The following is a 22,183-nucleotide window of genomic DNA, read 5'->3' on the forward strand; positions in this document are numbered from 1 at the left end:
GGGTAAAGAAAATGTGCTTTTTTCTTAAGACTCGTTGGCATTAACAATATCTCTTCGAAATTTTTACCAACTAAAAAACGTCACTGCATTGTCTCTTTAGATCATGGGTTCTATAGGTCATAGTATGTAAACATGGAATAATATATACTTTAAAATAATGTAACTATGGAATAGTTTGAAGGAGACATTTAGTCGGGGGTTGAAAATTTTCCTGCGACTGCATTTATAAACAGGGACTTCTTGAGTTTGGATTTTGGATTCAGTTGGATAAAAGTGCTTAACTAAACTTACGCAAAGTGTAAACAACATTTTGTATCCTTTTCTTAATACCATAAATGCGCAATGTTAAGTGAGACTCTGATGTTTTAAATTCTTCGATGCAGGCTGAGATGGCAAGGGAACCGAGAGAGTATTAAAATGCGTAGACAAGGACACTCGTGAAAGCTGTATTTCTTGACTGTGCACATCCATATAACTGTCTTAGAGAGTTGTTAGTCAAATGGAAATTTTGTTAGTCAACTGAGTGTCTGTGGCACTTTATCATCTAATGTTGCGCATGTAATGGACTTGGAGACTTTTTTTTTGCGTATGTATGTACGTGTCTATTGTCCAAAAGAAAGTTAAACCTCTGGAATATGAGGCATGGGATATTGGGATTTGTTATAATACTTGTGATGAAATGGCATGAGGCCATATTTAGCCTCACTGATATCATTTGTCAAGGTTTTGCTCTTCCCAAGTGACATCCTGATCAAAATGAGTTTGTTGGTGAAAGTTGAAACGAGTTGGGTTTGTTTTTTTTTTTTTTTTCCCTTTAAATAGCTATTTAGAGACACGAGTTATTGGGATTGTCATAAGTCATAACATAACATTTATGATGAAATGATATGGATTGTATATATATGCTACATGCCTTCTTTTTTTTAATTAACGTTTTACTTTTACTATAAAAATTATCAAATGTCAGAAAAAAACAAAGTAGGGGGAGAAATCTTGACAAATACTCTTTAGAAGTATATGGATCTTAATTTCTACTCTTTATTCTTGATTAACATTTTTTTTAGTCAAGTAATTATATTAACAAAAAGGTATTAATTAAGGTAAGGGGTAAAAATTCATACTGATGCACTTTTAAAGTTAAGTGTAGTAATTTTCTCAAACAGAAAAGAAATGGAACAGTAAAATTAGAAAACAAAAACAAAGAAAACCCAAAACCGACAACACAAGAAAACCTTTCCTCCAGACCATCAATCTCAACCGGGCTTGCAAATATATGAACATACACTGTGTATGGGTTTGGATTTAGATTTATACTCGTTATTCTAAATTAATACATTTTTGACTAATATAGTTATTTGGCAAAAAAAAAAAAGTACTAATAAAAAATAATAGTTAAAATTCTAGACTCGTGCATTTTAAGAATATTTGTCTCATTTCCCGTAGATCAAATTAACACATACCATCATATTTCTAACCAAAGAAAAAGAAACATATTATCAGATACCTATAAATATGGGGTTGATCTAGATTAGAAAGCTTAATGCCCTAGCAGCAATTTTGGACATGTGAGTAAGACTAGTTTTAATTAAGACATGTGGCAAAATCTAATCCAAAGGTTGAACGAATCCATTAAGAATTGATGGTGAGGATTAAATTGAGTTGACATTTTTACGCACTCAAAAAGTCTATGAATAGGATTAAAAGCAAGGGAAAATGTACATTTTTCTTGATTTCTTATGAAACTCTATCAATTTTCATTTTTGAGATATTTCATAAGAAAGATGTTTGACCGAGCATCAGAGAGTTTTCCTTGCATGAAACCCCATTTCCCCTGATTTCAGAGTTTTTGAAAGAGATTCGAGATCAAGAATCAAGCGAGTAGTAGCTATCAGGAATTTCAAGTAGATTATCTCCTCAATAGTTATGTATTTCAATTATTGAGTGGGAGTATAGTTATAATTTTTCTTGTGAAATGGATTCATAAAGTTAGACGTCAATTATTAAGTGGAGGTAAAGGTATCGTAAAAATACGGCAGGACTAAAATGTTTTGAAAAGTTTTCCTTACATAAATTAAAATTTCAGAAGTTGAGTGGGGAAATATGCCCCCACTCACAACAATGTGGCTCTGCCACTTGGTGGAGCTGGCAAGCTTGAGCTCAGCAAAGAGGATGAAAGGGAGCTCTTGCTCGTTGCTCGGCCTTACACAATTGGAGGACCTGAGAAGGCTGCAGACGATAAGGCCTTAGTTTTTTTTTTCTATGGAGACCTCTAATAGTCCGGCCTACAGATAAGACCAGTTCATGATCATTAAATCTGATTAAAATCACATTAAATTAAAAAAATGTGTATAACATATAATTTTTAATACATATTTAATACGTGAAAATTAGAAGACTATCATTATTTTATTTTTTCCAATCCCACTAAAGAAACTTCCCTATAAGTACAGATGTCAATTACGTTAAAAAAAAATTATAAAAAGTAAAGCCACGCTACAAGGATTAGATACGTAGAATGCTTCTTTATTTTCCCAGAACTCCCGATTAGGAAAGGTACCGTCATCAAAGCACATTTGGGAGAGGATGGATTATTCTGTTTAGTATCAAAACTAAAAAGGAAACTACCCTAAAAATAATCAAAAAGGCAACTCTATTTATTTATCCAAGATTATATTTCAAAGATGAGAGAATTTATCAAGAACGAATTTACAAAAGTACCCAATTAATAACCTCATGATGCGTGGGCAAATATATTAACAAGTTGAAAGGTTAGAAACGTAAATTAGTAACCTTTGAAAATATTTCTTATTTGGAAAGGAAACAACAAACAAAAGTTAGATTTCAGCCAAAAAAAAAAAAAAAAAAAAAGGAAAGTTAGACTCCTACTTGAATTTTGTTGTCCATCTCTCAGCAAAAAGGAACAGGAAACCAAACGCTATAAATATAAGTTCATGAAATACCTTATTACAAGTTAGAAAGATCAAAACCAAAGCTTTTCCCATCATATATATCGTAATTTCTTAAAGAAACAGCAATTTCATCGTTTTGGTTTCCAGTTTAACTAAAGAATGGGGAAAGACTTGTTGGATCTCTTTTGTAAGGCGAAAAAGGCGGCGGATATCGCAGCGGCTAAAGAGGTTCCGGGGAATGGAGCGGAGGTTTCGCGATGCATTGACGCTCTAAACCAACTTGGATGTTTTCCCATTACCAACGATCTTCTTGTTTCTACTATGGTATGTATATATGTGTGTATAATCTTGATCTATACTTTTTGTTAGGGCATATGGCAGTTTCTTGTTTCATTCTTTAAAGCCATTATAGTTTTCTTTTAAGCACTAATAATGCGACTAGTATTTCTGTTTCTAAGCTAGTGTGTCCAACATTTACCTTTAATCTTCTTGTTACATTATTTCAAAGTTACGTAAGATTGAAGCTTTTATCTGTTTCTGCCGAATAGAGAGTAGTCCAGTGATCGTATTTTGACAGATTTTTAACAAATTCTGTCATGATATTGTATATTGCATATAATATATTCTTTAATTCTCATAGATCTTTTTTTTTTTTTGTTTGGCTCTACCGTTTTCATGAAATGGAATTAATTTATCAGTCAAGAATTAAAAAAAAAGATTTATAGAGACAAAAAAAGATTTCTTTCTTTTTTTTTCCTTCAAGAACAGATAAAAATATACATCGGTTTTAGGTGCTCAGAACAAGAATGAAATGTTGTAGAGATTTAGATATATTCTGCATCACTTTGGCTTATAATCCTAATTAGTTAATAATATTGAATGTGTATATTAATTTCAGGTTGCAAAGAAGCTTCGACCTCTCACGAAACATCCTAAAGAAAGTATTCGAACTTTGGCTTCTGAGATTATTCGGACATGGAAGGCTCACTTCATTGAAGAATTAAACAATGGCAAAAAAGACTGCCTAAACTTGAGAAAATCCAATATGAAGGAAACTACAAATAAGGCGGTTGATGTTCATCGTAAGATCATCATCAAACTCAAAATAAATCGTAATGCAAACGTTTCGAGTATGTCGCCAGTAATGAACATGGAGGCTTGTCGCATCAAGATCAGAGAACACCTTGTCTCGGCTCTGTTGAGAGTTGCTACCGAAGCTGGTCAGGAGAGTGATCTCAAACATAAAGTCGAGGATTGTGATCCAGTTGAGGTTTCTGCGGCGGTGGAGACAGCCATGCTCGACAAGATTAAGGATGAGAAGAAGAAAATCAGGTCGATCTTGTTCAATTTGAGTGACCCCAAGAACCCGGACTTGAGGAGGAAAGTTCTTCTGGGAGAGGTGAAGCCAGAGAGGCTTATGACAATGTCCAACACGGAGATGGCGAGCGAGGAATTGCAGCTTTGGATAAAGCGAATGGAAGAAAGAGCCATGGAGAAAGCCCAGACTGGTAAATCAGAAGCCAAAGAGAAAGCGACGACTGATCAGTTCAAATGCGGTCGGTGCGGGGAGAGGAAGACAGTTTACCATCAGATGCAGACAAGGAGTGCTGACGAGCCCATGACTACTTATGTCACTTGCATGAACTGCAACCACCACTGGAAGTTCTGCTGATCATCATTTTCAGATTTCTTCTTTGTTTTCTCTACAGTCACAGAGGAGTCCAACAATGATTACTATATATAGGAGCCATGTATACGCTCATGATTGTTTATTCTGGGATTGATCTTTTTATTTTAAGGTAGTGAACCTTGCTTCCTTGTTCAAAGTTCCGACAATAAGGAATGCATATGTATATAATTGAATCTTTGCCACTGCGAAGTCGCAAGATATAAATAGGGTTTTCTGCTAATAAGAGTCTCAAGGGATAATTTATAAATTGGATGTCAATGATGGAGTCTTTTTTCCCGCTCCAATGACCTCACCTCACAGAGGAAACCAACAAGCATATTTTGATTTTTTTTTTTTTTTTTTTTTTAAGGCTGTTTCCTTAGTTTTCTGGGCTATATACATAACCGCATATAAGAAACCAGAATATGCACCTTTTGTTTCATTTATTTTCTTGAAAAAAAGAAGTGATGCAAAAGAGCTACTGTTTCTATCTAGGTGTGGTGCTTATATATTCCCAGTAAGTGCTTTGCGTCCTTCATATATATATATATATATATATATAAATATACACACACACACACACACACACACATACGTATACATATATATATATATATATATATGTCCTAGGAACCAAAGGAATTTCATGTTATTAAAGAGATCATAGGTGATTAAAGTAATACTTGTTGCTCATCTTGGAATATAAAAGGCTATACAAAGATTTTTCGGTAGACACAAGGTGGTTAGTACTGCTGTTACGAAAAATGCTGAAAACAACTTTTAAAGTGAATAAAAGAATCTTGATCTCTGTATGGTTATAAAAAAAAATTATTGGTTCAACATTTTCTGAGAAAGCATGTTCCAACCGCATTAGGTGATTAATATAGAAAGGGCAATGTAAGAATTGACACTTTGTCTTGAAAATTGGAAGTTCATGCCAACGTTTTTCAGTTAATTGCCTTTTTACTCCTTCATTCTAATCAGGCCAAACGGTTTTTGGCGTTTCAAGTTCAATTCAATCCCATTATTATGTTTAAGATCATTGCAAGCTTCTATAAAACCATTTGCAAAAATGATTAACAAGAACATTAAGGAAATTTGTGTTAATACAAAAATTTCCTTGAAGTCCACTAAATGAGGTCGCTGACCACTTGCAAAATTGTGGGCATGATAATTACTATTGATATGACTTTCTGATGATTAATTAACAACAAAAGCAGTTGAATATGATAAAATCTGTCTCCTATCAGTTTCTCCAAAATCATGTGACTAAACTCTTTAGACTCAGAATTCATGTGAGGAAAAACACAATACTACTTTTCAACACCCAAAATTTGCAACATAATGAGGTATTATATTACACTGTCCTTGAATTGGTACAGTGAGGCCAGTCAAATAAGAGAGAACCCAAAATTTAAAAACTGGAAGAAAAAAGAAAAATCTTTCCTTTTTTTGATACCAAAAAAAAAAAAAAGTTTTACTTGGTCTCTGAAATAATTTCTGATGAAGCTGAACTGATTAATTCGGGCGGGGAGCTTTGGCAGACGGAGTCCTCTCTATCCTTGCTTTTCGACTCCTGAAAATTAATTTAACAAAACAAATCTTTCAAAACAAAAATGGAAATCCAAAATTTTCCAAACTTCAAATTAGGTTATTTCATATGAATTACCTGTGATTCAGATTCAGTGCCTTTCTTTGCTCGTTCCTTCTCTCGGAGAGACCGAATCGGAGAAAATCTCTGCTGAAGAAACCATTTTCACAAATCAGATACGAATAATCGAAGTCCGAATTGAAGCTAAACACAAGAAAATTGATTTTATCTCACCAGTGATTGAGAATGAAGCTGATTCAATCTGTACAACCTATCGACCTCAATCTCGAGCTTCTTCTGGATCTCTCCTCGAGATTCGATCTCCTTCGTCTGCAAATCCAGAATCATATCCCTTTCCCTCAACATCTTCTCGGTCTTCTCTCTGTCGGCTTTCAACCGCTCCAGCTTCTTCTTGATCGCGCTCAGCTCCTCCGCCAGCGAAGTGTCAAACGACTCGATCTTCGCCGGAGAGGAAAACGCCGGCTGGTTCTCCTTGTTCGAGAGCAGAGAGATTTTGACGCATTCTTGGTCTGGCTTGGCGGTCTTCGCGAAATCGAAGACGACGACGGGATTCGCCGGGATGTTCTTCGGCTGGAGAGGTTTCCGCGCGCTCTTCGGCCGGAGTTTCTGGTCTCCGGTGACCGGATATTTAGCTGTTAGCATTTTCCGACTCCAATCTTAGAAGTTGATTTCTCTGATAATTGCTCTGTTTGGATGCGAGAGATAGATATAAAAGGAAGATGATGAGATAATAATATATGAATGAGAATTTTTTGGAGAGACGTTTGAATTTGAATTAAGACAGGCGGTAACGGCTATAAAGCAGAGTTTCATTTTCTTTCTTTATTATATTATTTTTTTGGTTAGTTTTCTTTGTTTTATCATAGATGTTTTAATCAATGGTTCCTAATTTGTGAAGTACATTCAACGAAATGATTTGACGAAAACGACCTTTGTGTCACACTCTTCGAACTTCAATGGTGGGTGGGACCCAAATGTAGGAAGAAGACACATGAGAGTGCTCACAACTCAGGTGGGAGGAGAATAATCAGACATTTGATTTATGAGTTTAAAATCATAAATTTTTAAAATTTAAATTTTTTATAAGAGAAAAACACGGTAAAAAATCAAGAACTATAATTAAAAATTAAAAATGAATTATTAAAATAAACATCTCATAAGTGATTGATTCTCGTTATTTTTCAGAACGACAATGACTGTACGACGATGAAACGTCGTTATACGAAAAATGACAATGGATATTTGATGGTTTACCGTGTGTTTATTTCATAAGTTCAAATTACTATTTAAATATTTTTACTACGTATATTTTCTCACAAAATTTAAATTATATTTAAACTTTTTTGTTTAAATCTTAAATTAAACCGACCCTAATATTTCGATAAAAGGACAACATATCAGCGAATTCAATGAACATATTCAATGGACATTTGATTAGATGGTGAGAGGATAATAATCGTTCGAGAAGAAACAAAAAAGAGTGAGGAAATTGATCGAATCAAAGTACATAGAGAAATGGGCAGACAGGAAATCAATATAAAGAAAACAAAACCCAATCATAGATAAGAGAAGAATAAGTGTGCCGTCGTGGTGGTTCTACTTAAAAACGACAAGAAAAGGATCGCTTTTGGCTTGGGGTTTGGCAGAAATACAATGAATAATCTCCAGTAAGCGCTCCCAGGCATCAATAATAATATCTTGCTTGGCGTGGCACCATTATTTTATTTTATTTTATTATTTTTTATTTTTTGCCTTTCTTGTTTTGCTGACTGCGCTGCCCAGCATTCATAGTTTGCATCATCAAAAGCAGTAGCAGTCCCACCCCCAAACAAATGTATATACTATTATCAGATCTCACTTCTCAATAGAAGTTGGTGGCTCCAAAACTTCTTTTTCGTCAAAAAAAATAAGACGCCAGAATCGAACGTGTTGGCCTATTACTATTAGCTTAGTTGGTTAGAGCGAAGGTTGCAGGTTCGAGACCTGCATGGGCCATATTTTTTTTTGTTACAGAATTATTTTGCACTTGATCTATTCACTTTTGAGTGTTGAGTTTCATCTGTTTGTAAATTTTGTGTGTTCTGCTATACTGAAAACCCAGACTACACTTTTAAAAGGGTGCAAAAGTTGACATAGAAAGGCCACCAGGCCTTGTAATGGTCCAAGAAAGATCCACAATTTTTTCCGATCACCCGTTGCTCACAATAACAAGATATAATCACATTGATAAATAGGCATAGTGCATGCTAAAACTACATGTGGTACTCTTTAACTCATTTACAATTATATACACAAGAAGCTCTTGGTCAAGATAGAACTAAATAGATCCGCCAACTTCAGCACATGATGGTGACCCTTTTTTTTTTTTGGTGATACTATGCATGAACAATACAACAGCTTCTGTTCGCCAAAACAAATTAAAAACAGAGCATAGACTTGAGGTGACCTGTAATGCTCACTCTGTTTGTGGAGATAGTGAAAGCCCAGCAGATCACAAGTAATCCATTGGAAGCTCCCAATCATCCTCAATCTCCCTAATCATTCGACGAGACTTCCGACTCCGAGTACCATAACCTTTTGTGCTTTGTTCAGATCTTAGAGGTCTTTCAAAGTCAGCATACTCTTCAAGATCGTCTATGTTACTCCCCACATTCTGGGAATCCAAGAAACCCTGGTAAGAAGCAAACAAGCAGATTTTAAGACCAACATGGTAAGCACAAGCTAGGAAGAACGAAAACAAACAGAAAACAACGAGAAATCAAGAGAAAAATAAAGTGAAAACAATTTGTATTGATACTGGTTTTTCCCAAGCACTGATACAGACTCGCATCGATATTCGAGAGGTCCAACTCTCTCCGCTTTTCTGTCACTCACCCAAAAAGGCCATAAACCCCACCACCAATCTGACCCCTCTTTTATTAACCAAAACGGAAAAGACACTAGTGCCCCTGCACGGAAAACACCCCTAACATATATAAGGATCATTGACCGGATCCTAATCTAATCCGGTAAATGAGACTTTAGAGATAGAGTTAGGAAGAAGTTATCTTCTTATTAGGATGTAGTTATTGTAGAAAAGGGTATCAACCCTTATGTAAAGTTAGGAAGTTTTATTTACCTTCTTTATTTAGAAAAGATTAGATTTAGATTTAGTTTCTGTTTTCCGAATTAGTTATTGTGATTTATTCACTTTCCTGTTTTGTTGGGATTCCTAATTAAAAGGAATTTCAGTTTCCTATTTTGGTGGACTGGTATGCCAGCCACACGGTTAGCTTTATATTAGGTTGTAAATCTCTTTTCAATACAAAAAGAATATTCAGTGATTTCTTCATGGTATCAGAGCCAAGTTCTGAGCCCTAATCTTCTTTCTTCTTCTTCTTTCTGGTCGTTCTTTTTCTGGCCGTTTCTTCACCATGACCAGGTACGGCATGGCTTCACAATCCTCCTCCTCAGAAGTTACCTCTAGATCCGAGTCTCATCCTTCGGTTCCCTCTGTTCCCGATACTTCCCACCTTGTCACAAATCATAAACTCCATGGCCATAATTTTCTTCAATGGTCACAATCTGTCTTCATGTACATCTGCGGTCGAGGGAAGGACGAACATCTCACAGGCGAAACTGCTGCTCCTGAATCAACAGATCCTAAATACCGGTCTTGAAAAACTGATGATCATCTGGTGATGTCATGGCTAATTAATTCCATGACCACGGAGGTTGGAGAAAATTTTTTGCTTCACCGAACAGCCAAGGAGATATGGGAGGCTGCTCGTGAAACGTATTCCAGCATAGAGAACACATCAGAGTTATTTGATATTGAGACTAGGTTATATGACCTAAAACATGGAGATTTGAGTGTTACTCAATATTTCAATGCTCTCACACGCTGTTGGCTGCAATTGGACCTGTATGAGATCCACTCCTGGAAGTGTGCTAATGACTCTACATTGTATAGGTAGATTGTTGAGCAGAAACGAACAATCAGATTCCTCATTGGTCTCAATAAAGACCTAGATCAGGTCAGGGGGAGAGTCATGGGAAGTAAACCTTTCCCTATTATTTGAGAAGCTTTTGCAGAAGTCCGGGGTACTATCCGAGAAGCTTTTGCAGAAGTCCGGAGGGAGGAGAGCAGGAAGAAATTGATGATGACAGATACTAACATCACACCTGCAGTTGAAGGTTCAACCTTATACACCCACAGTTCATCTCAGAACAATAGGGCTGGCAAAGGACGTCCATGGTGCGACCATTGTAAGAAGCTTGGTCATGTAAAGGTGACATGTTGGAAATTACATGGCAAACCTGCAGATTGGAAGCCATCTAATGGTCGATATGAAAGGGAGAACCGTGTGAATGCTACTGTCACTACATAAACTAGTGCAGAGGGCAATCCATTCACCAAGGAACAAATTGAGGCACTGCAGAAAATGCTTAGCCAAGTTGCTAATCTCGGACAGGCATCACACTCCACTGCTGAGCAACACACCAGCCTTCTTGCACATCAAGGTATCCCATCCAATGCTTTTATTGTCCAAAATAACCAATCAAAACCGTGGATAGTTGACTCAGGAGCCTCAGACCACATGACTGGAGCCTTCAACATTCTCAATAATTTTCAGCCTTGCACTAGTCACTCTGGAGTCAGAATTGCTGATGGATCATTCTCACCAGTGGCAGGAACCGGATTAGTTCATTTGACAAAGGATCTTCTCCTTTCCTCTGTCCTTTATGTCCCTAAATTGAACTGCAATTTACTTTCCGTCAGCCAACTTACCCGTGACCTAAACTGTGTTACTAAATTCTATTCCAATCTTTGTGATTTTCAGGCTGTGGATTCAAGGAGGGTGATTGACAGTGCTGAGATGCATGGTGGTCTATATCTGCTCAAGGAAAATAATCTCCAAAATAGACAAGTTCACCCGTCAAGTTGTGTTTCAAAGTCTAGTCCAAAGTCTGTCAAGTTTGCTTCCAATTCTGTGTCTATTTCCAATTCTAATTCTGTTTTAGTTGAAAGTCAAGTCATGTTATGGCATTATCGCCTTGGTCATCCAAACTTTGCTTATGTTGAGAAATTGTTTCCTCATTTGTTTATCAATAAAATTCAATTTTTATCAGTGTGAAATTTGTCAACTTGCAAAACATACTAGACATGTATATTCCAGTTTGCAATACAAACCCTCACATCCATTATCTGTGATTCATAGTGACATTTGGGGACCCTCACGTGTGAAAAATATCAATGGGGCTCGGTGGTTCGTGACATTCATAGATGACCATACAAGAACAACTTGGACCTTTCTTATGAAAGAAAAATCTGAAACAACCACCATCTTTCATTCTTTTCATTTAATGATCTCCACTCAATTTCAAAGCAATATTCTTTTCATTCGATAATGCTAAAGTCCTTTTCCCCGAACTGATTCCCCCGTTCCCACTTGTACACCAAAGCCCGAAGTTGGAATAACAGGTATGGCTAACTTTCTCACTGTTTCCAAAGAAATGAAATTATGTGACGCACCGGAATCAATCAAAACGATTACCTCTTGTTGTCCGATGATACCACGAAGCTTCATGGTCTTTGGAGTCGATAACCCCACCACCGAATTCAAGGAAAGCTCGATAACCTTCTGCTGTGCTCCCTCCAAAGGCTCCCACAGTTGTGCTTTATCCAGCTCCTCACACTCGAACTCTTGCTCATCACTAACTAACATGATCTGTAATTCTTTCTTTTTGCACCGGTGTCCCATGGTAAACTTCTCATCACAACGAAAGCACAAACCTTTCTCCCTTTTCTCCTGCCATTCGGAATCCGTTAATTTCCGAAAAGGAAAGTCTTTCTTTTGCGGCACAGCCCTTCCCCTTGTGCCTGTGTCCACTTCAACCCAATCACCTCCTTCCGGAGCAATTCATTCTTCTCCTCTATCCGCTGCGCTGTTTCCATTATCTCTCCTAGTCCAGACGGCTTCAACAGCCTTAGTTCCGCTCGAACTTCAGCCCTGAGTCCATTAATGAAAATTCCTTCCAATATCTCCTCTGGTACCTCCCTGAGCGGGGCAGCCGTAATCTCGAACCTCCATCGGTAGTCGGCCACTGTCCCATCTTGCCTGATCGCCAAAAATTTTTCACACAAACTTCCTGAGAAGATCGGAAACGCTGTAAGAGAGCCATCTTAAATTACATCCAATTAAAGAAGGGACGTCTCCCATTCTGCCATTGAAACCAGGACAAGGCTTCACTGTCCAACGCTATTCCTGCTCAGTGTTGGATTGCAAAGTACTGCTCCATCCTGAATACCCAACCGTCTGGGTCATCTCCACTGAAGGTTGGACATTCTATGTGCCTCCTGCGATTGGCGATCTAGTCTTCGTCCTCAGAAACTTCTTCTCAACCTCCAATGTTCCTCCTAAATTCTCTGTTATTACCCTCCCCGTGTGGAAAAACTGTCCTAGCAAAATCCCAACGACCTTCCTCTCTCGTTCCAGCTCGCCATGACTCTCCACCGTTCCCGCGGCCACCGTTCCAACCGCCCAATCCTCCGCCGTTTCTTTGAAATCCCTCCTCTACCGTCGCGCCCCACCAGTCGCCTCTGTTCCCACCGGTTTCCCCCCTCTGATTCCTCACTAGTACTTCCCATCCACCATCGCACCTTAAGGTCTCTTCCCTCGCGACCTCCCGATCTAGGTCTCGTGGAGCCCTTCGATCCACCGCGCGATTTGCCTCATGCGTACCTAGCGCGATTTCGGCTCGAATCTCTTCCATTACTCCGGAGTTACTCGGCGCTGCTCCGCCGTCGCGATTGTCTTCGCCTTCTCCGGCGCGGGAGCCTCCGACGACGAATTTTTCATGTATTCCTCCCAGACACGACGAAGATCGGCCAGGCTTTGAATCACCTCGGCCTTAACCTCGCCTACCTCTTTCTTCATCGCTTCACACATTTCCTTGATTTCTTTCTCGACAATGTCGAATCTCTCTTCCGTCTTCCTGGCCACCGCCATATCCTCCCCAAAATCGTGCTCTGATACCAAAATGATAGATTCTAGGGTTTCTTTCACACAACCAGAAGAATAAAAGAAGAAATGGAATCAAGAATCAAGAACGTTTATTGTGTTATAGACAAAAGAACATATCCACAGTGCTTCGAGGGACTGCAACCTCCCCAGCTAGCTCAATTGCCAAGTTCCTACCTAATTCTCTCTCTCTGGATAACCCCCCGTACCCCCTCTCCCTTCCTATTTATCTAATATGTTCTAACTAACTCTCAGCTATCTCTCCCCCTCACGTCTAACTTCCTCCCATTTGTTACAAGCCTAATCTGCTACAAGCAGGACCATTTACACCCGACTCCCCTTTCTAACATAAACCCGTCTAATCAAGGGCTTGGACTTATCACATACCCCCCAACGTCTCAAGCCACTTCATTCCCAATATGACGTCGGCACTCCCGAGTTCAAGGGGAAGGAAATCCTCCATAATCTCTATGTTTTGCAACTTCAAGACCACTCCCTTACACAGGCCCTCACCTTTAACAGTGAATCCCGTCCCCTTAAAAACATTCCATAGCCATTGGTCGGCACTTGTGGAATGGCCAATCTCTCCACGAGATCGGTGGAAATGAAGTTGTGGGTTGCCCCACAATCAATCAATCACCACGACTTCCTGCTGTGCAATTCGGCCCTTCACCTTCATAGTATTTGGGCTTGCTAACCCCACCACAAAGTTGATTGAGAGCTTCACCATCTCTTCAATTACGGGTTCCTTGGGGGCTTCCTCAGTGCCATTTCCCTCCTCCCCGTCAGGCCCCTCAACCTCATCGTTAACTACTAGGGCATGCAACTCCTTGTTCTTACATCGATGCCCGATAGAGTATTTTTCATCACAACGGAAACATAGTCCTTTTTCTTTCTTTTGTTGAAGCTCAGAATCAGTCAAACGTTTGAATGGAAGAGTTGGTTTCGGCCCCGGGGGTCTTACCTGTCCGTGGATAGGTCGTGGGATTGAAGGGAGCTGTGCATAAATGCTTTGGCCATAGGTCAGTGTTGGGTTCCGGGCAGTGCTTGGATTTCCCATCACCTTCGCCGGCTGCAACAACAAGTTTCGGTCCTCCACCCGCTAAGCTAACTCCATAAATTTCACTAATCTGCTGGGTCGCATCATTCTCAAATAGGCGCTGCTAGGACCTCAAATAGGCGCCGAAATTTCCAGACCGACCCCTCCTGCCGCAGGGCTTGAAACTTTTCGCAACTCGAGCCCTCCTGAGTCAACCGGAAATGATCTAGAAGATTCGACTTCATTTCAGACCAGCTTCTCATGGGTCGACGTCCTTCCTCCCACTAGAACCAGGCTAGCGCCTCCTGGTCCAATGCGATCGCCGCTGCAGACAACTTCTCCTCTTCGGTCAAGCGATTGAGGGTGAAATAGTGTTCTACCCGATAGACCCATCCCTCCGGGTTCACACCGTCGAAGACCGGCATCTCTAGGCGATGAGACGGACATTCCCCTTTCCAAATCCCCTCGCGACCGCCACTCGAACCACCTTCCGTACTCTCCACTCCCATAAACGGTGCCGTTGACCCCGAAGGCGGAGTGGGTACCGATATACCCCCCTTTACAGCCGTTGAACCCAAATTCGTCAGTAGATCTGACTCCTTCGCCTTCCCCTTGTCTGCTAGTGGGAAATCCACCCGTACCGATTCCTCCATCTTCCGGAGAACCTGCTCCAAGCGTTCAAGGCCTGTGATCTTCTCCAATACCAACGTCAAAGTCCTCTCCACCATATCCAACTTCAGCAATCCTCCTTAAACCTGCTCAATCCGATCCTCCACCGCCGAGATCCGCGTATCCACTGTCTCCGACTATGCTTTGCCATGACCTCCCCCTCCAACCTCAGCCTTGCCTCTTGGTTTCCTATTATTCACCATTCCCAGATCGAGATGCTCTGATACCAAATTGGTAAGCACAAGCTAGGAAGAACGAAAACAAACAGAAAACAACGAGAAATCAAGAGAAAAGTAAAGTGAAAACAATTTGTATTGATACTGGTTTTTCCCAAGCACCGAAACAGACTCACATGGACATTCGAGAGGTCTAGCTCTCTCCCCTTTTCTGTCACTCACCCAAAAACAACATAAACCCTGCCCCTCTTTTATTAACCAAAACGGAAAAGACACTAATGCCCCTGCACGGAAAACACCCCTAACATATATTCCTGATGCACTCCACAGCCCACTAACACGTCACCCAGCACCTAGCGCACATGTTTGGCACGCCTGACATATGTAAACCTGATTGGGGGCTTATCACAACATTATCATAAAACAACTTAGGCCTCGTTCATTTCACCGATTCGAGTTTTCAGTTCTAGGTTTCTAAAGTTAAAAGCTCTCAGAAAATGTCACATCTAACTTTTCTGCTACAGTTAAAAGTTCTAAAAAAATGCCACATCTCAGCTTGAATTGAAAACTAGAATCCGTGAGCAAATGAGGCCATAGTAACTATCATAGGGAGTCCAAAATGAGAGACAGAGAAGTTTGACATTTATTCTTAATTCTTTTGTTCCGCGTTGTAAGTGTGTGGTGCAATTACCACAAAAAGGAATGCACAGAGCAGCATTCCTTAAGAAGCATGCAAGAAATGAAGCACACAACCTCGGGCACACCTTGTGATGAGAACAGAAAAATGTACCTTAGTCAGCCTCTGTATACGTGAAGCAGCAGCTTCATGTACGACAATAGCATCAGATAGAACTTCCAGCACATCCTCAACAAGCAAAGCATAAGTACTTACCTAAATCATGCAAAGTATTGCATGTTAGAAGTGATGGAAGAGAATTGTCAGTATAACATGCAATACACGAGATAAACTTAAACACGAGTTCAATAAATAAACAGTATGGTGAAAAGCATTTTGGCTCTCACTTCGTTAAAGAGAAAAAAATTTTATAGTCCGCATACCAAACTTGAGGGGATAATTGAGATCCCAAAAGAATCAAGCTCCAGAGACTCAATAGCCCCTGAATTAACATTGAAAGTGTATCCCCGCACCTGAAAATGTACCAAGAATATTAAACAATTGAAGGAATATGGGAACAAAAAAAGTTTAGCAATTAGAACAGGAAAGGAAGACCTACCTTGCCTATGTTTCGTCGACTTGGTGTCACAACTTTGTATCCTACCTAGCAAACATCACAACTTAATACTTGAAAGAGTAAATGATGACATCTCAGTGCTAGTTGCGCTTATAAATCCACTTTAAACATAAACTATCTTCAATACATTGAGGAAAACAGATACAGAAATGAACGCACTCACCCGGCCTCAAAAGCAAAAGTGAAAAATAAATACACAATCGGAAGAGAGAAACATGTTTTAAACCGAAAGATACACTAATATTTGAGATTCACTGAAGATGGGAGCCAAAACATACCAATGTTTCCAGCCCAATCATTTTAAATTCATTCTCAATCACAGTCTCATCCTCAACAAGTACAACATCACCAACCTGCAAAAGTAACATATTGAATACTTTATAGGAGCACTAATAGTTCGCACTAAAAGACAATCAAGAATGATACTGTTGTTGCTTCTCATAAGAGTGAATGAAACAAATCATCGACAAATCACAGAAAGGAAGAGATGAAGGAAAAAAGGTTTAAGAAATGAAGCTGCAAAACAATCCTTTATAAGTGTACTATTGTCAATCTTTCCCAAAGCTCCTTTTTGTAAAAACATTTCTCCTATATATTAAAAAAAATAAAACTATAACAATCAAAGAGAGGATAAAATATGCAGAGATAAAGTTAGCAAAGACATTAAACCCAAACATACATAGTTGCCAGAATTTATCAAAAAGAATAAAACACCAAACAAAGAGTGCTAAGCTCCTATAGTTAAAAACCAATGAAATATACTCATGCACATCTGCGGGCAGCGGGCTGGGTCTTGTCACACAGACCCTACTGCGTCAAGAAAGAGAGCATGTAAATGAGAAATGACATCTTACTTGGCTAACATCCTCCAAAAGAAAACGTTCACATTCCCCTGAAAGCAAGTTTGGCCTCACTTCTAGAAACAATACAACCCACTGCACAAGAGATATCACACGCACACACACACACACACACAATCAGAGATCAACAAAAAGAAAATATCATAATAGCTATAACAGAAGATAAATTAGAAAGATTTTGGCATTTTGCAACTGAGTTGTGAGTGCCAGGGTAACCATTTTGCAAGTAAATCTTAAAACTAAAAATAATTGAGTTAAATGCCAAAAGGAATTGGTATATGAGCAAGAAACTAAATGAATAAGACCGGCATAATAAGATAGGGAAATTGTAGTGGATCTGCTCGAAAATAAATGGCCAGTTTATTCTTTTCTCTCTCTTTTAATTGAAGAAAAAGGGCCGCAAATCCATTATTTACTGCCTAAATTTACATTCACTTATTAAATTAATTGAGGTTTACCCATTAAATTCATTACTCACGGGATAGTAAATCATAAATTTACTGAAATTTGGCATTTCCCAAATCACCTCATAAAATATTAAAAATTGAAAAACAATAGCAACTAATTTTCATTTTTTTTCTTCTCGTGTTTATCTTCACAGAATATTTCTGAAAAATCAATGGTTGGTACTTGGTAGCAATACACAAATATCCACTACAGCATCAAAGGCTTCAAATAAAGTTGATTTGAACACCTTTTTCTTCAAAGAAAAACTAAGAAGACATGTTCCATTCTCAGGAACTCAATTCTTACATACACCTAAAAAAACAATCACTTCCACAATGACTGGCTGAAAAACTACAGGATTCATATTTTTTTGCTCTAAAATTAAAAACTGTTACTAAACAAGCTCAGTCAACTACAAAATTCATATAGTAAAAGCAACAGAACACTTACAGAAGTAGTATCAACCCAAAGCTGCGAAACGAAGCCCAAACTGAGAGCACTTCGAATGCTGATAACTTGCTTCGCAAGCAAGCTCGACCTCCTCACCACCTGTCTCCCTTTCCTCAACCCCATTCTTCCATCAGCCCTAACCAATTTCTCCTCCTCCTCATCACCATCTCCATTCCCATCCTCGAAACGCACTAAATTCTCGTCCTCGAAACTTCGCTTACTCTCTCCACTTACCTTCTCGTCCTTCAATTCCAGAAGCTCCGAAGAATTCGCTTCACCACCCTCTCTTCTTCGTCCTCCGCCATTCTTCTTCCGCTTGAATTTGCTGATATTCGTTTCGAAATCCTCGAAAGGATCTTCGCCTTTCTCCTTAAACCCTAATTCCGCACGAAATCGATGCTGCTCCGAGTCTGAGCCGAACACGGTCGGAGTCTTCTTCGTGGGTTCTCTGCCGCGAAGGAAGAGAAACGACGTGCCGTTTTTCCAGGGAGAGAAGTTGGGGAATGGTGTTAGGGCTTTGGTGGTGGTGATTTTACAGAGAGAGAGTGAAATCGGAGAGGGAGAAAGGCAACCGTACATGGTTCGAGAAGCAAAGCCCGCTTTCTGGTTAACGGAATTAGTTAAAGCTCCGCTTACTTATCAAGAGGAGACGAGAAGACGACATCACTACAATAGCGTTTTGGAAGAAATTGAACTCTTCTTGTTCAATCAACGATGGCTACTACTCAAAAAAAACAAAAAAAAAAAAACAAAACAACCAAACAAAACTATGGCTAAATAATGACAGGACACTAACGCTAATCCTGACTTTTATATCAATTTATTTATTTGTTATTATTCTATTGCTCGGTAAAATTTCTTATTATTAACGGATTTGACAATGGGATTGAACTTTGTTATCTTGTATTAGTGATGGTATATTAGTTATTTTAACACAAGTTTAATTTAATTGTACTTCTTTTTTATATTAGGAATCTCTCTTTTTAGGAGATTTTTTTATACTTTTGCATAACTAGCTCAATTTTTTAATTAGAATAAGTATTTATATGGAATCCGTTGATAATCTCTTTATTAGTAAAATTTTTCTTTTTTTTTCTCGCAGTATGTAAAGTCTTGTTCATTTCACCGAATTGAGTTTTTAAATTCAGTTTTGCTACAGTTAAAAGTTCTCACAAAAAGTCACATCTAATTTTTTCTGCTACAGTTAAAAATTTTCACATAAAGTCACATCTTAACTTAAATTAAAAATTTAAATCGACGAATTAAATGAGACCTAAAAGTACATGTAACCTGTATTTGTGTTCCCTTTCTTCTTTTAATGGTAACAACCAGCAATTCCTGAAAATTAATGGGATTGAACTTGAAACGCCAAAAACCGTTTTAGCTTTGACAGAAAAGGATTCAACAGATCGATCACAAAGATCCCATCTCACTCTCCCTTCTATAATTAAGGGAAGGAGTAAAAAAGCAACCAAATGAAAAACATAAGCATGAACTTCCAATTTTCAACACAGCAGCCAATTACATTGCCCTTTCCATATTAATCATCTAATGCAGTTACAACATCCTTTCTTAGAAAATGTTGAACCAATAACTTTTTTAATAAACATCTATATAAACAGGGAAGCGGTAGGCAATGCTTGCATTCACTCTAGACTTAATTATTTTCAACATTTTCATATATAACAGCAGTAATCTGAATGTATAAAATCTCTATTATTAGCAGAAAAACACATTTCTTAAGACTAGCAATAGCAGAGATTCAATTATATACACATTACACAATATGACAAAATTACTTGTTCCTCATTTGTCTGAACTCTGAACAAGGAAACAAATAGAGAGTTTACTTCCCGTAAAATAAAAAGAACAATCCCAGAATAAACAATCATAAAACCAACATAGCTCCTATATGTAGTAGTCATTGTTAGACTTCTCTATGTTACAATATATAGAAGAGAAATTAAGAAGAAATCTGAATATGATGATCAGCAGAACTTCCAGTGGTGATTGCAGTTCATGCAAGTGACATAAGTAGTCATGGGCTCATCAGCACTCCTTGTCTGCATCTGATGGTAAACCGTCACCGACCGTCTTCCTCTTAAACCGTCGCATTTGAACTGATCCGTCGTCGCTTTCTCTTCTGCCGCTGATCTACCGGCATGGGCCTTCTCCAAGGCTCTTTCTTCTATTCACTTTATTCGAAGTTGCAATTCCTCGCTCGCCATCTCCGTGTTGGACATGGTCATAAGCCTCTCTGGCTTCACCTCTCCCAGAAGAACGTTCCTCCTCAAGTCCGGGTTCTTGGGATCACTCAAATCGAACATGATCGACCTGATTTTCTTCTTCTCATCCTTAATCTTGTCGAACATGGCTGTCTCCACCGCAGCGGCAACTTCAACCGGATCTCAAGCCTCGAGTCGATGCGACTGTCAACAAAGCCGCCACAAGGCGTTCTCTGATTTTGACCGGCGACTTACTCGAAACGTTTTCATTACGATTTACTTTGAGTTTGCTGATGATCTTACGATGAACATCATCTGCCTTATTTGTAGTTTCCTTCACGTTGGATTTTGCAGAGCCAAGGCAGTCCCTTTTGCCATTGTTTAATTCTTCAATGAAGTGAGCCTTCCATGTCTGAATAATCTCAGATGCCAAAGTTCAAACATTTTCTTTAGGATGTTTCGTTAGAGGTCGAAGCTTCTTTGCAACCTGAAAAATAATATACGAACGATCAATATATTTGAGTACTCTATATATGGTACCTATTAAAATCTCGTAGATATTGACATGATCCACTTGCGAGGACGATCTACCTTTCATTATGCCCCGGCCCATGACTAAGTAGTCTACTTCTAATGTATACTTTAAATGACCTTGGGTAATTTAAGTAGATATCACATAGTTTGATTTGTCTTTTCGATGGAAGGCTATTCATGAGGCTCAACTGTCCCGTAAGGGAGTGAGAGGAATGCTCGCTCACACTCTTTATAGTTCCGTTCCGGCAGGCTATAAAGGTAAGTACGCTACACTTCACACGATCATCTCCTAATAAGCCGGTTTTATTATGTTCAATTAAGCCTAATATCTTTCAATTTCTGTAACATGGTATCAGAGCAGGCTCAGTTTTACAATATTAGGTCTCCCAATATCAACTTATTTGTAACGGTTTGTCATGATCTACGCTATGCGTGAGGATGCGTATTAAAATCCTACATTAATTGGAGATATTAGCAGGATCTACTTAATAAAGTGGGGACAATCCTCTCTTAACAAGTCAGTTTTATTAGGTTGAGTTATGCCCAATATCTTTTAATTTCTGCGAAATAAAGAATTTTCATGCATTAAAGAGATGAGGATTCTAAGCTTGCGTGATACACTGGATTAGAAACAGAATGATTAATCGCAATAATAGGAGTGTAAAACAGGAAACTGCCGAAAGTGATGAGCCCAATTAAAAACAGAAAAGTTATATAGTGAGAGTTAAGGTTATTAGTATACACACCATGGTTTAGAGCGTCAATGCATCACGAAAATCTCCGCTCTATTCGCGGAACCTCTTTGGCCGCCGCCTTCTTCGCCTTACGGAAGAGATTCAACAACTCTTTCTCCATTCTTTAATTGTTTTGGAAACCAAAACGATGAATGAAATTGTTGTTCCTTGAAGTGATTATGATATATATGATAGGGAAATTAGCTTTGGTTTTGTTTCTAACTTCTAATATGGTGTTAAGCTAGCAGGCAATCAAGTGTAAAACTCTTAAAAAAGTCATCCCCTCTTCTATATAGACAGTAGAAATTAAGCTTGCGTGATACACTAGATTAGAAACAGATGGATTAATCGCAATAATATGAGTGTAAAACAGGAAATTGCCGAAAGTGATGAGCCCCAATTAAAAACATAAAAGTTATATAGTGAGAGTTAAGGTTATTAGTATACACACCATGGTTTAGAGCGTCAATGCATCGCGAAATCTCCGCTCCATTCGCGGAACCTCTTTGGCCACCGCCACATCCGCCGCCTTCTTCACCTTACGGAAGAGATTCAACAACTCTTTCTCCATTCTTTAATTGTTTTGGAAACCAAAACGATGA

At 38.7% G+C, this 22,183-nt stretch overlaps 4 protein-coding genes and 1 pseudogene across 5 annotated transcripts in view; 2 read left to right on the forward strand and 3 right to left on the reverse strand.

The window, feature by feature from the left end:
• The window catches only part of LOC21387719 (DNA-directed RNA polymerases II, IV and V subunit 11), a 14,643-nt gene extending 13,934 nt beyond the window's left edge, over positions 1 to 709 (forward strand). The window contains exon 6 of the mRNA XM_010099710.2: positions 384 to 709. Within this exon, the coding sequence (XP_010098012.2) occupies positions 384 to 416 (33 nt within the window). The 3' untranslated portion in view covers positions 417 to 709. The remainder of the gene's footprint in view (positions 1 to 383) is intronic.
• A 2,359-nt stretch (positions 710 to 3,068) lies between these two features.
• Positions 3,069 to 4,581, forward strand: LOC21387720 (transcription elongation factor TFIIS). Its single transcript, XM_010099711.1, has 2 exons — positions 3,069 to 3,233; positions 3,808 to 4,581. Exons 1-2 carry the CDS (start codon positions 3,069 to 3,071, stop codon positions 4,579 to 4,581), a joined length of 939 nt encoding a protein of 312 aa, XP_010098013.1.
• A 1,370-nt stretch (positions 4,582 to 5,951) lies between these two features.
• LOC21387721 (high mobility group B protein 13) lies at positions 5,952 to 6,909 on the reverse strand. Of its 2 annotated transcripts, none has more exons than XM_010099712.2 (3): positions 6,404 to 6,909; positions 6,248 to 6,316; positions 5,952 to 6,154 (listed from the first exon to the last, which is right to left on the reverse strand). In XM_010099712.2, the coding sequence occupies exons 1-3, from the start codon at positions 6,830 to 6,832 to the stop codon at positions 6,056 to 6,058; spliced, it is 597 nt and encodes a 198-aa protein (XP_010098014.1). In that variant the 5' UTR covers positions 6,833 to 6,909; the 3' UTR covers positions 5,952 to 6,055. The 2 variants fall into 2 exon arrangements, with proteins under 2 accessions (XP_010098014.1, XP_024022446.1); XM_024166678.1 differs by having other exon boundaries at positions 6,248 to 6,319.
• A 1,444-nt stretch (positions 6,910 to 8,353) lies between these two features.
• LOC21387724 lies at positions 8,354 to 18,815 on the reverse strand. The gene is made up of 7 exons (XM_024166675.1): positions 18,089 to 18,815; positions 17,186 to 17,266; positions 16,610 to 16,684; positions 16,314 to 16,358; positions 16,138 to 16,227; positions 15,869 to 15,970; positions 8,354 to 8,861 (listed from the first exon to the last, which is right to left on the reverse strand). Exons 1-7 carry the CDS (start codon positions 18,665 to 18,667, stop codon positions 8,682 to 8,684), a joined length of 1,152 nt encoding a protein of 383 aa, XP_024022443.1. The 5' UTR covers positions 18,668 to 18,815; the 3' UTR covers positions 8,354 to 8,681.
• Positions 18,816 to 20,076: 1,261 nt separating this feature from the next.
• On the reverse strand, positions 20,077 to 22,152 carry LOC21387725 (annotated as a pseudogene).
• Positions 22,153 to 22,183: the final 31 nt, after the last annotated feature.

The sequence above is a fragment of the Morus notabilis genome, unplaced genomic scaffold (assembly GCF_000414095.1).
Source record: "Morus notabilis unplaced genomic scaffold, ASM41409v2 Scaffold316, whole genome shotgun sequence".
NCBI lineage: Eukaryota > Viridiplantae > Streptophyta > Magnoliopsida > Rosales > Moraceae > Morus > Morus notabilis.

Coding starts and splice junctions, on each gene's coding strand:
- LOC21387720 (XM_010099711.1), top strand. CDS start 3,069: ATGGGGAAAGACTTGTTGGATCTCTTTTGTAAGGCGAAAAAGGCGGCG. Junction 3,234..3,807: donor ATCTTCTTGTTTCTACTATG/GTATGTATATAT, acceptor TATTAATTTCAG/GTTGCAAAGAAGCTTCGACC.
- LOC21387721 (XM_024166678.1), bottom strand. CDS start 6,832: ATGCTAACAGCTAAATATCCGGTCACCGGAGACCAGAAACTCCGGCCG. Junction 6,320..6,403: donor AGCTTCATTCTCAATCACTG/GTGAGATAAAAT, acceptor TGGTTTCTTCAG/CAGAGATTTTCTCCGATTCG. Junction 6,155..6,247: donor GCACTGAATCTGAATCACAG/GTAATTCATATG, acceptor ATTAATTTTCAG/GAGTCGAAAAGCAAGGATAG.
- LOC21387724 (XM_024166675.1), bottom strand. CDS start 18,667: ATGTACGGTTGCCTTTCTCCCTCTCCGATTTCACTCTCTCTCTGTAAA. Junction 16,685..17,185: donor TTTTGGAGGATGTTAGCCAA/GTAAGATGTCAT, acceptor TTACTTTTGCAG/GTTGGTGATGTTGTACTTGT. Junction 16,359..16,609: donor TGATTGGGCTGGAAACATTG/GTATGTTTTGGC, acceptor GATGTTTGCTAG/GTAGGATACAAAGTTGTGAC.